This window comes from Anguilla anguilla, chromosome 11, assembly GCF_013347855.1.
Source record: "Anguilla anguilla isolate fAngAng1 chromosome 11, fAngAng1.pri, whole genome shotgun sequence".
NCBI lineage: Eukaryota > Metazoa > Chordata > Actinopteri > Anguilliformes > Anguillidae > Anguilla > Anguilla anguilla.
The window spans coordinates 926,710-937,496 of record NC_049211.1 but is presented as its reverse complement, the minus strand read 5'-3'; the positions used below and the strand labels follow the sequence as shown (position 1 = coordinate 937,496).

The following is a 10,787-nucleotide window of genomic DNA, read 5'->3' as shown; positions in this document are numbered from 1 at the left end:
AAGCGTCTGCCAAATGAATGTAATGTAATGTAATGGGTGGGTGCACAGTTTGGGGTGGGTGCTCAGTTTGGGTGGGTGTTCAGTTTGGGGTGGGTGCTCAGTTTGGGTGGGTGTTCAGTTTGGGGTGGGTGCACAGTTTGGGGTGGGTGTTGAGTTTGGGGTGGGTGCTCAGTTTGGGGTGGGTGCTCAGTTTGGGGAGAGTGCTCAGTTTGGGGTGGGTGTCAGTTTGGGGTGGGTGGTCAGTTTGGGGTGGGTGTTGGGGGACCACACGCTGAGGTACGGGTTCACTCACAGACTCCTGCTCTCCTGCTCGACAGGTTTTTGTTTTTAAACTACAGAATACTATCTGAATAAGCCTGCATTCTGTGTGACCACCTTGTACAAACCGAGCTGTACACTCCCTAGTGTGAGGTGACTCTCTCTCGTGTGGAATGCTTTGTGTGTGTGTGTGTGTGTGTGTGTGTGCGGTTGGTCACTCTCTCCTGTGTGGAATACTTTGTGTGTGTGTGTGTGTGTGTGTGAGGTGACTCTCTCCTGTGAAATGTTTTGTGTCACGCTTGGTTTTTCAAGGTGGGCTTGGTTGTTGTTTTTGTACAGTGCAGAGCTTGTGCCTCTGCTCTGCTCTGAAGCTGCGTGTGGTGAAAGGCTCCTGATCTCTCCCAGCCTCACACGCTCCCAGCCTCACACACTCTCCCCAGCTTCACACGCCCCCAGCCTCACACGCTCCCCCCAGCCTCACACACTCCCCCCAGCCTCACACGCCCCCAGCCTCACACGCTCCCCCCAGCCTCACACGCTCCCAGCCTCACACACTCACACCCTCACACGCTCCCAGCCTCACACGCTCCCCCCAGCCTCACACGCTCCCAGCCTCACACGCTCCCCCCAGCCTCACACACTCCCCTCAGCCTCACACACTCCCAGCGCTCCCAGCCTCACACACTCCCCCCAGCCTCACACGCCCCCAGCCTCACACGCTCCCCCCAGCCTCACACGCCCCCAGCGCTCCCAGCCTCACGCGCTCCCAGCCTCACACACTCCCCTCAGCCTCACACACTCCCAGCGCTCCCAGCCTCACACGATCCCCCCAGCCTCACACGCTCCCAGCGCTTTCAGCCTCACACGCTCCCCCCAGCCTCACACACTCCCAGCCTCACACGCTCCCACACTCCCAGCTTCACACGCTCCCAGCCTCACAGGCTCCCCCCAGCCTCACACACTCCCAGCCTCACACGCTCCCCTCAGCCTCACACGCTCCCAGCCTCACACACTCCCCTCAGCCTCACACACTCCCAGCGCTCCCAGCCTCACACGCTCCCCTCAGCCTCACACACTCCCAGCCTCACACGCTCCCAGCCTCACACACTCCCCTCAGCCTCACACACTCCCAGCGCTCCCAGCCTCACACGCTCCCCCCAGCCTCACACGCTCCCAGCCTCACATGCTCCCAGCCTCACACGCTCCCCCCAGCCTCACACACTCCCCCCAGCCTCACACACTCCCAGCCTCACATGCTCCCAGCCTCACATGCTCCCAGCGCTCCCAGCCTCACACGCTCCCAGCGCTCCCAGCCTCACACGCCCCCAGCGCTCCCAGCCTCACAGGCTCCCCCCAGCCTCACACGCCTCCAGCCTCACACACTCCCCCCAGCCTCACACGCTCCCAGCCTCACAGGCTCCCCCCAGCCTCACACGCTCCCAGCCTCACACACTCACACCCTCACACGCCCCCAGCGTTCCCAGCCTCACACACTCCCAGCCTCACACACTCCCAGACGGCTCCTGAGGAGTTTGTCAGTCTCGTTAGATTTTTGGTTCTTGCTCATTTCAGGTGATTTATGTTCTCAGTTTGGAGTTTTCATCTTTACCCCATGTGACCATTACAGTGTGACCCCAGCACTGGGGGACGTAGACAGGGAGAGCGATCGCGTTCCTGGACCCTGAAGTCAACAGAACTGTATTGTGCTATCACAGACTCATTGATTTGATATAATTTTACTGCTTTTGTTTTGTTTTTAGTAGTTTTTCTTTTTTTGTGGGGAACAAGGTGTATTGATCGATTCAGAAAGTCAGTGATTGACAAGTCATGGTAACTCCACCATTCATTTGATGATTTGGATGAAACTCAGATTCAGTAATTAGAAACACATCTGAGCTGACATTTGTTCCAAGACTTTAGGATTCAGGCGTTTGGGTTTGTTGTCCTTCAGAGAAGGCCCCGTTCTTTCCTCAGGTCAGTGTGAGTGAGGCACAGAAACACAAAGCGAATACACTGCGTTACAGCACAGTCATACCTGTTTGCCAGGTTTTGGGTTATTTACTCTACCTCCATCAGAGACCGGTGGGGCGGCTGAGTGGGGAGGTTCTGTGGGGTTACAGTGTGTGATGCTGTTAAACACGCTCTCAGCGCACATTCCAGGGTAACTGTTACCTGGGTGTGTTTCAGACAGGTAAATAAGACAGGGGAGGCTCAGAAAAAGAAGCTTTCACCTGAGACGCTGTGAGAGGCGGGGGCCAGGATTCAGGGGCGGCAGTGGGGTGTGCAGTTAGGGAGCTGGTGACCTGACCGTTGCAGGTTCGATTTCCAGGTAGGACACCCATTGCTTTAAGTCCTTATTTCTTTAAGTAAAGTTTGACATCTAGTAAGCACTGCACCTTTAATCTTTAGAACTGGCAGTGTTGAACGTTATGAAATCAAGATTTAAGAACAGCGATTGGGAGCTTGGCATTTTTGATTTTGAGGTAATAGTACAGTTGGATAGTACAGTTGTGATTATACACATTGTGATGTGCTTGCTTTCTGATATTCTCATGGATAGAAATATACAGTGAGCTCCATAAGGTTTGTGACAAAGACATATTTTATTCTTGATTTGGCTCTGTACTCCGCAATTTAATATTTGTAATAAAAATTTTTTAAATCACATACGGTTCATGTCCATGTTCTCAGCTTTTATTTAAAGGTATTTTAATACAGGCTAGTTTCACCATGTAGAAATTGCAGCATTTTTTATACAAAGTCCTCCATGTCAGGGCACCAGCGCTTTCCTGCCATGCCATGACTGCTTGAAGACTGTGACCCATTACAGGCATTACAGGCATTTAGCAGACCCATAGACATCACCAGGGACTGAGTATCTACTCTGGTGATGCTCTGCCAGGTCTGGACTGTATAACTCTGCAGGCTCTTTTAGGCACTTCTTAGCAAACTGTAACCTGGACATCCTGTTTGTACAGCTAACCAGTGGTTTGCATCAACTACACATTCCTTGGCCTATCAAGACCTTTGTGATTACTGAATGCACCAGTGCTTTTTTCTTCTTAATGTTGCAAACAATCGATTCTGGGAAGTCTAAGGTTTGGCCGATGTCACTGACTGTTTTTCTTATTTCTCAGCCCCATAATAGCCACTTTGACTTTCACTGGCACAACTCTGGTCCTCATGTTGACAAAGAGCAATACCAGACTCCAGAGGCAAATTAAAACCTAGAATCAAAAGTAGATACTGAAAGCTCTGTTATACCTGCATTAAGGGAGTAATTGTACACTACACATGCCTAATCAGAAACTGATTAGCCATTTTCAGCTGTGAAGCCATTTAGGGGGGTGGGGGGGATATAAAAAGTGCTGTTTCTACATGGTGAAACCAAAATGTATTCGTCCCTTATATAAACTGAGAATGTGTGAATTGTGTGGTTACAGATCAAGAAAGAAAAAATATGTCTTTGTCCTGAACATTACGGAGCTCACTGACTGTATGTCTGATCTGAATATTGTCATTAGTAAAGGGGTAAAATTTTATATGTAGATCAGGTAAATTGTACCTTTTGTCCTTGAACTGACTTTACTTCTTCAAACGTTGCAGTGTGAGTATTTTTCACAAGTCATTGAAGCTCCACTTCTGATTTAAGAAGCTGAATCCATACCTGAGTTGCAAGGTAAGATCTCTGTTCTAATGACTCATGATTTCCTGACATGGGTGCAACCCTTCAAACCCCACAGTCTCACAGTAATGTATTTCAATATGGGAGACAGGCTGTTACTTGTTGGCGTCAAGTCAACAGATGATTATGGTATAGGCCTGGGAACTGAACTGCAGTGAGATCGCTGGAACACATTTACGTCAAAAGAGTGATCAATCAGCCACAGAAGTAGCTATAAAATTTAACTTTCAGTTGAATTAATTTTGTTTTTGATTCCTAAAAAGTTCAGAACTCTGAACTGTGGTGTTCATGGGACAGATGGTGGATTTGTGGGACATGGAAGGGCCAGTGTGGGTGTTTTGTTCTGGGCTACAGAATGTTTGTGCTGCAGGTGTTGGTGTACAGAATGTTTGTTCTGCAGGTGTTGGGGTACAGGATGGCTGTGCTGCAGGTGTTGGGGTACAGAATGTTTGTTCTGCAGGTGTTGGGGTACAGGATGGCTGTGCTGCAGGTGTTGGGGTACAGAATGTTTGTGCTGCAGGTGTTGGGGTACAGAATGTTTGTTCTGCAGGTGTTGGGGTACAGGATGGCTGTGCTGCAGGTGTTGGGGTACAGAATGTTTGTGCTGCAGGTACAGGATGACTGTGCTGCAGGTGTTGGAATATTCTCTCTCTGAAGGAAACTGAAACAGGTACACGGTGGTCACGTTCATATTTTTTTCAGCAGCCATGAAGATTGCGTCCTTTAACGTTCAGAGGTTTGGCTTGAGTAAAATCTCAGACCCAAACGTCCTGTCTACGCTGATCAAGGTAAAAGGCTTTTGCTGAGGAACATGTGTGCGTGATGTGTGGAGTGCAGCTGGGACGCCCACAGCAGTGGCGGGGTGTGTGGAGTGCAGCTGGGACGCCCACAGCAGTGGCGTGGTCGTGCCGTCCTGTCCTCTGAGGCTCGGCTTGAAATCATATCAGAGTATCAGCTGATCAACAGCACGCGATTGGTTAGGGATGACATCACACCCACAGAACTCCAGAGTATTCCACGTCTCTCCCCCGCCACAGATTGTGTCCCGCTATGACATCATAGTGATTCTGGAGGTGGTGGATGTGAGCGGGGCTTCCGTGGAGCGCTTCCTGACGGAACTCAACAGGTAATGACTGCGCAGGTAATTAGTGATGTGACCTGGGTTGCACAGGACGTGGATGAGTTCAGTTGTAACAAGGGTTGGTTGTAAATTTCTCAAATTTCTCAAATCAAAGCAAGGATTCAATTAGAGGATTAGATCTTATGCGTTATTACCATGATTAGGGCTAGGAATGAGGAAATGAAGATATAACATGTAAATATCTAAGTACCTAGTGTTCTATATTAAATATTTTACCACAATATTTTGACACACAGTAATAAAACAACAGTAATTACAATGTAATTAACTCATTTTGACTGCTTAATACAAAGTGTTGCCTTGTGGACTCTGATGGACAGTTTAGTTTCATATCAGGGCAGGACAGCCGATTTTGGAAGTTTTAAAGTGCTCTCTTTTTCAGCTTCAGTTAAAAGGTGCACAAATAGAAAATAATTCCTATAAGACCCAGAGTAAACCGTTTCCAGTTCAGATGAGGCTTAAAGATTCAGTGTTCCCAAACATTTCAGTCTTTAGCCTTTAGCATTTCAGCTTAATCCCAAACATTTCAGTCTTTAGCCTTTAGCATTTCAGTTTAAACCCAAAGATTTCAGCCTTTAGCATCTACTGAAAAGCACTGCTGGTTTGGAACCATTGAAGCACAGAGCGGGAGTCCGGTGTGGCTCCAGTGAAGTGCAGCACGTTCAGTGAGGGACAGGAGAGGAGTGTAATGCACTGTAACGATCTGGGCCCTGTGCTGTGCTCCCCAGGGTGAATACCCAGCACCATTACACCCTGAGAATCAGCACCCGTCTGGGCCGCACACGCTACAAGGAGCAGTTCCTCTTCCTCTACAGGTGAAGACACGAAACACAACCTCGTTTGTCATGAGTGTCTCTGTAGTGGCATCTTTATGTGGTAAACTCAACAGCTTCTGTTAATTCTTACCAAGGATTGTTTTACCTGTATGAACATGCATGCGTACAAGCACACACACACTACACACATGGACACAGACACATACACACAGACATGCACGTGCATACGTACATGCACACACACACACACACACACTCTCTCTCTCTCTCTCGTATAACACGTTCTCATTTTTAGACCGACAGTGGTAATGTCTGGACTTGTTCGGATTTGATGGTGGTGCTATAGTGGGGTCCTGCTCTGCTTATCTGTGCACAGGGATGACTCAGTAAGCCTTGTGGGGTCCTGCTCTGCTTATCTGTGCACAGGGATGACTCAGTAAGCCTTGTGGGGTCCTGCTCTGCTTATCTGTGCACAGGGATGACTCAGTATGCCTTGTGGGGTCGTATCAGTATGAGGACACTCAGGCTGGGGATGAAGATGTGTTTGCAAGGGAGCCATACATCCTGCGCTTCCGATCCATGGCAACAGGTAACACGCCACACACACAGGAAACATACAACACACACAGGTAACCAGAAACATACAGGTGACAATCACAGGAAACATACAACACACACAGGTAACCAGAAACATACAGGTGACAATCACAGGTAACATATAACACACACAGGTAACCAGAAACATACAGGTGACAATCACAGGAAACATACAACACACACAGGTAACCAGAAACATACAGGTGACAATCACAGGTAACATACAACACACACAGGTAACCAGAAACATACAGGTGACAATCACAGGAAACATACAACACACACAGGTAACCAGAAACATACAGGTGACAATCACAGGAAACATACAACACACACAGGTAACCAGAAACATACAGGTGACAATCACAGGTAACATACAACACACACAGGTAACCAGAAACATACAGGTGACAATCACAGGAAACATACAACACACACAGGTAACCAGAAACATACAGGTGACAATCACAGGAAACATACAACACACACAGGTAACCAGAAACATACAGGTGACAATCACAGGTAACATATAACATACACGGTTACCACACGTGAGTCGACATAGCTCAGGAGGTAAGAGCGGTTGTCTGGCAGTCGGAGAGTTGCCGGTTCGATCCCCCGCCCTGGGCGTGTCGAAGTGTCCCTGAGCAAGTCACCTAACCCCTAATTGCTCCCAATGAGTTGATTGGTACCTTGCATGGCAGCCTTTCACCATTGGTGTGTGAGTGTGTGTGTGTGAATGGGTGAATGAGAGGCATCAATTGTAAAGCACTTTGGATAAAAGCGCTATATAAATGCAGTCCATTTACCATTTAGATAACAGGTAAAACACACCGGACTTACTGGCTACAGTGTTGTGCTTCACTGGATCAGTGTTTGTACTGCCGCATGCTGTTCCTCCCTGAGCTTTTAGCAGACAGAGGTGCACACAAAGCCAAGAGTGGAAAAACTGGTTGCGCTTTTTTTTCCCCATTGTTTTTGTTATTTTTACTAGACAAGAGAAAACACTGAAACCAACGTCTGTCCGAAATCAAGCCCAAACAAGCATACAGCTGGTTATGTCACCATCTCAGGCATGACCAATCACAGCCAAGCATGGCTCGTTTTGTCACAGTCCCATGGTCTTGTGCAACTGGGACAAATGCAGCAGCTGTGGGCTGCCTGGACGTGGCATTTTCACTGGCTGCAGTGGTGGACCTTCGGTTTGACAGGAGTGTGTTCCACATGCTGAACGCCATGTGCAATGCGTTGTGTGCAGTGCGATGTGTGCGATGTGTGAAGTGAGAAGTAATGCTGGCTTTCTGTGCAGTGCTGAAGGACCTGGTGCTGATCCCTGTGCACACCAAGCCCTCGGACTCGGTGAGGGAGCTGGACGAGCTGTATGACGTCTTCCTGGCCGTGAAGAGGAAATGGAAGACTGACGTAAGCTTGGCTGTGACATCACAGTGCCGTGTGTGGAACCTGTGCAACTGTGACATCACAGTGCCGTGTGTGGAATCTGTGCAACTGTGACATCACAGTGCCATGTGCGGAACCTGTGGAGCTGTGACATCAAAATGCTGTGTGCAGAACAGGTGCATCTGTGACATAAGTGGTTAAGGAATTGGAAACAATATAGAATGGGCCTAGACATTTATCTCTTAAACGGCACTGGATTCACTGAATTTCCGATGCTGCTTTTCTACCAAAATAATTATTTTGCTAACAAAAAGATAATACTGCTCCAAACATTATTTACGTCACAGTTAACCAGGTGGCTTTTCAAGCTGGTCAACGCTTTGCTTAGCCAGCAAAGAAATTTAAAGAAAGTACTCAAAATAGCTTAAGGAAATTGCTAACGAGAACAACAGCAACAACAAAGATATTCATATATATTTCAGTGATACATACTACTGTACAAAACAATAAAACGTATAATTTACGGCAAACCTCTTGCTTGCGTGAATGGTAGCTGGAGATATAGCCCTCAGTGTGATTTTGTAATTGTGTGATGGTTATGTTTTTTAATAGCGCAATGGTAATTATAAAATGTTTTTTAAACTTACAGTTGTGTGGGGTTCACGGGGTTAAGCTCACTAACAGTTATCACCCGGCACCACAGGGGCTTTCCTTTGTCTTTATTTCTTTAATCATCCCTGATGTGGCAGCATTCGGCCAAACTTCAGAGGCCCCATGAAATGCTTCTGGAAAAAAAAAACATCACCCCTGATATCTATTTCCAGTTGATAAGACAGCCAATCAGCAGCAAGGCCTTGCAGATTCAATGTGATTGACAAAAATACATCACATGATCGCATGGAAGCTGTAAGACTTTGCTGCTGATTGGCTGTCTTATCAACACCCCACCAGGGAAACGGTGAGGGTCTGAATTGCTGATCTCATCATTATGGGTTCTATTCTTCTGTACGGTGTTTGAGTATGTGATGATGATGATGTGATGATGATGATGGTGATGATGATGATGATGGTGATGGGACCTTGACCAAAATGGCTGTTCTCCAGAACATCATGATCTTGGGAGACTTCAACGCAGACGGGGGCTACGTCTCCAGCAGGAGCATGCAGGCCATCCGAATTCGGAGCGACAGGAACTTCCACTGGCTGATCCGGGACGACGTAGACACCACAGCCAACACAGGAAACGAGCACACCTATGACAGGTGGGGGCTGTGGGGGTGACATCACCATACCACGCACCAATCACCGCCGTGCAGTACAAGGTCAAGGCTCAGCACGTAAAACACAAAAGCAATAAATGTCAACCCTAACCCTAACAACAATAACCGAAACGAGAGAAGATCGATCTTTTTTTCCGATACTTTCATTTAATTTCTTCAAGCCTAAACCAGGGTTTTCAAGCAGTGATTATTTTGTGATTTTTAAAAATCTGGTGAGAGGGGGGTTAGATCTGAAAAACCATGTGACACAGCAATACAGAGAAGGGGAACGTTACAGGAGAACAGTGGAAAGGGCTGCAAACCTTCATTGTTCATGGACTTGACTGTCCTTGCAGGATAGTGGTGTATGGAGATGACATGCTGGATGCCATCGTGCCGAACTCAGCCCAACCGTTCAACTTCCAAAAAGCTTTTAATCTGACAGAGGAAATGGTGAGACTCTTACATTTATAGTGAAACATGCCTCTGATTGCACCTGTATTTACCTTCTTCACTACAGAATGTTCCAGTCCAATGTGTCTTAAATGGTTTAGACTCTATGGTACAGATGTGTGATTTCAGACTCTATGGTACAGATGTGTGGTTGCAGTCTCTATGGCAGAGATGTGTGATTTTAGACTACCATAGAGATGTGTGATTTTAGAGTACCATAGAGATGTGTGATTTTAGACTCTACAGTAGAGATGTGTAATTTTAGACTCTGTGGTAGAGATGTGTGATTTTAGACTCTACAGTAAAGATGTGTGATTTTAGAGTACCATAGAGATGTGTGATTTTAGACTCTATGGTAGCGATGTGTGTTTGGATTAATTCCATATTTTAATGACTGAATCAGGCGCTGGACGTGAGTGATCATTACCCTGTAGAGGTGGAACTGAAGAGTCTCCCTCAGGAGGGGCGAAAACGTGGATCAGAGCAGCAACATTCCGGAGGAGGTGCAGATGATAATAATAATAATAATAATAATAATAATAATAATAATAATAATACCTTCAAGTAAACAGCCTTGAGATACACATTTTTTAATTTAGTATAAATAAACTAATAATGTACTCATTTAGTGTGTAATTTGCAGCACTGTGTATTGTGCTGCGTGTTCCATTTTGTATTAATTTGTATATTGTGTGGGTAATTGTGGGTTCAGCTGTGTATTGGTTTGTCATGTACTTTTTTGTGCATTAGCTTATGTGATTGGTTATGTATTGTGTCATTTAGTTGTAATGACGTGCCTGATACATGCATATTTGTATCATGTACAATCTCTCACAGACTCACACACGGAGGAACTGTACCAGGAAGTCCTGGAGCTGAAGAAGAAAAACCAGCTTCTAAAGCAAGAGAAACTCAAACTGCAGATTCAGATGCTGCACATGCAAATGGCTCAGGAAAAAAAATGAGCTCAGATTTCACTTCAGTGGACCTTAAAAGACTCTGCTGCTCAAAGTGCGCACGCCACTGGTCACAGAAATTACTTCAGTAATTGAACAAGTGGAGACAAAACATGGTTCTTTAATGAATAATATTTTTGTTTTATATTTTTAGTTTTAAACATTTTTTTGAGCATGTCCTTATCAATAACATAAGAAAATGAATAATAAAATTGTTCAATTGTAATTTTAAAAATGCAGGGCTGCCCAGCCCTGATCATGGAG

At 46.4% G+C, this 10,787-nt stretch overlaps 1 protein-coding gene across 2 annotated transcripts; it reads left to right on the top strand.

The window, feature by feature from the left end:
• The first annotated feature begins 2,489 nt into the window (after nucleotides 1-2,489).
• On the top strand, nucleotides 2,490-10,787 carry LOC118208673 (deoxyribonuclease-1-like). Of its 2 annotated transcripts, none has more exons than XM_035383561.1 (11): nucleotides 2,490-2,587; nucleotides 3,865-3,937; nucleotides 4,649-4,731; nucleotides 4,981-5,069; nucleotides 5,813-5,899; nucleotides 6,337-6,449; nucleotides 7,767-7,879; nucleotides 8,960-9,117; nucleotides 9,471-9,567; nucleotides 9,971-10,070; nucleotides 10,405-10,787. In XM_035383561.1, exons 3-11 carry the CDS (start codon nucleotides 4,651-4,653, stop codon nucleotides 10,530-10,532), a joined length of 966 nt encoding a protein of 321 aa, XP_035239452.1. In that variant the 5' UTR covers nucleotides 2,490-2,587; nucleotides 3,865-3,937; nucleotides 4,649-4,650; the 3' UTR covers nucleotides 10,533-10,787. The 2 variants fall into 2 exon arrangements, with proteins under 2 accessions (XP_035239452.1, XP_035239451.1); XM_035383560.1 differs by having other exon boundaries at nucleotides 4,646-4,731.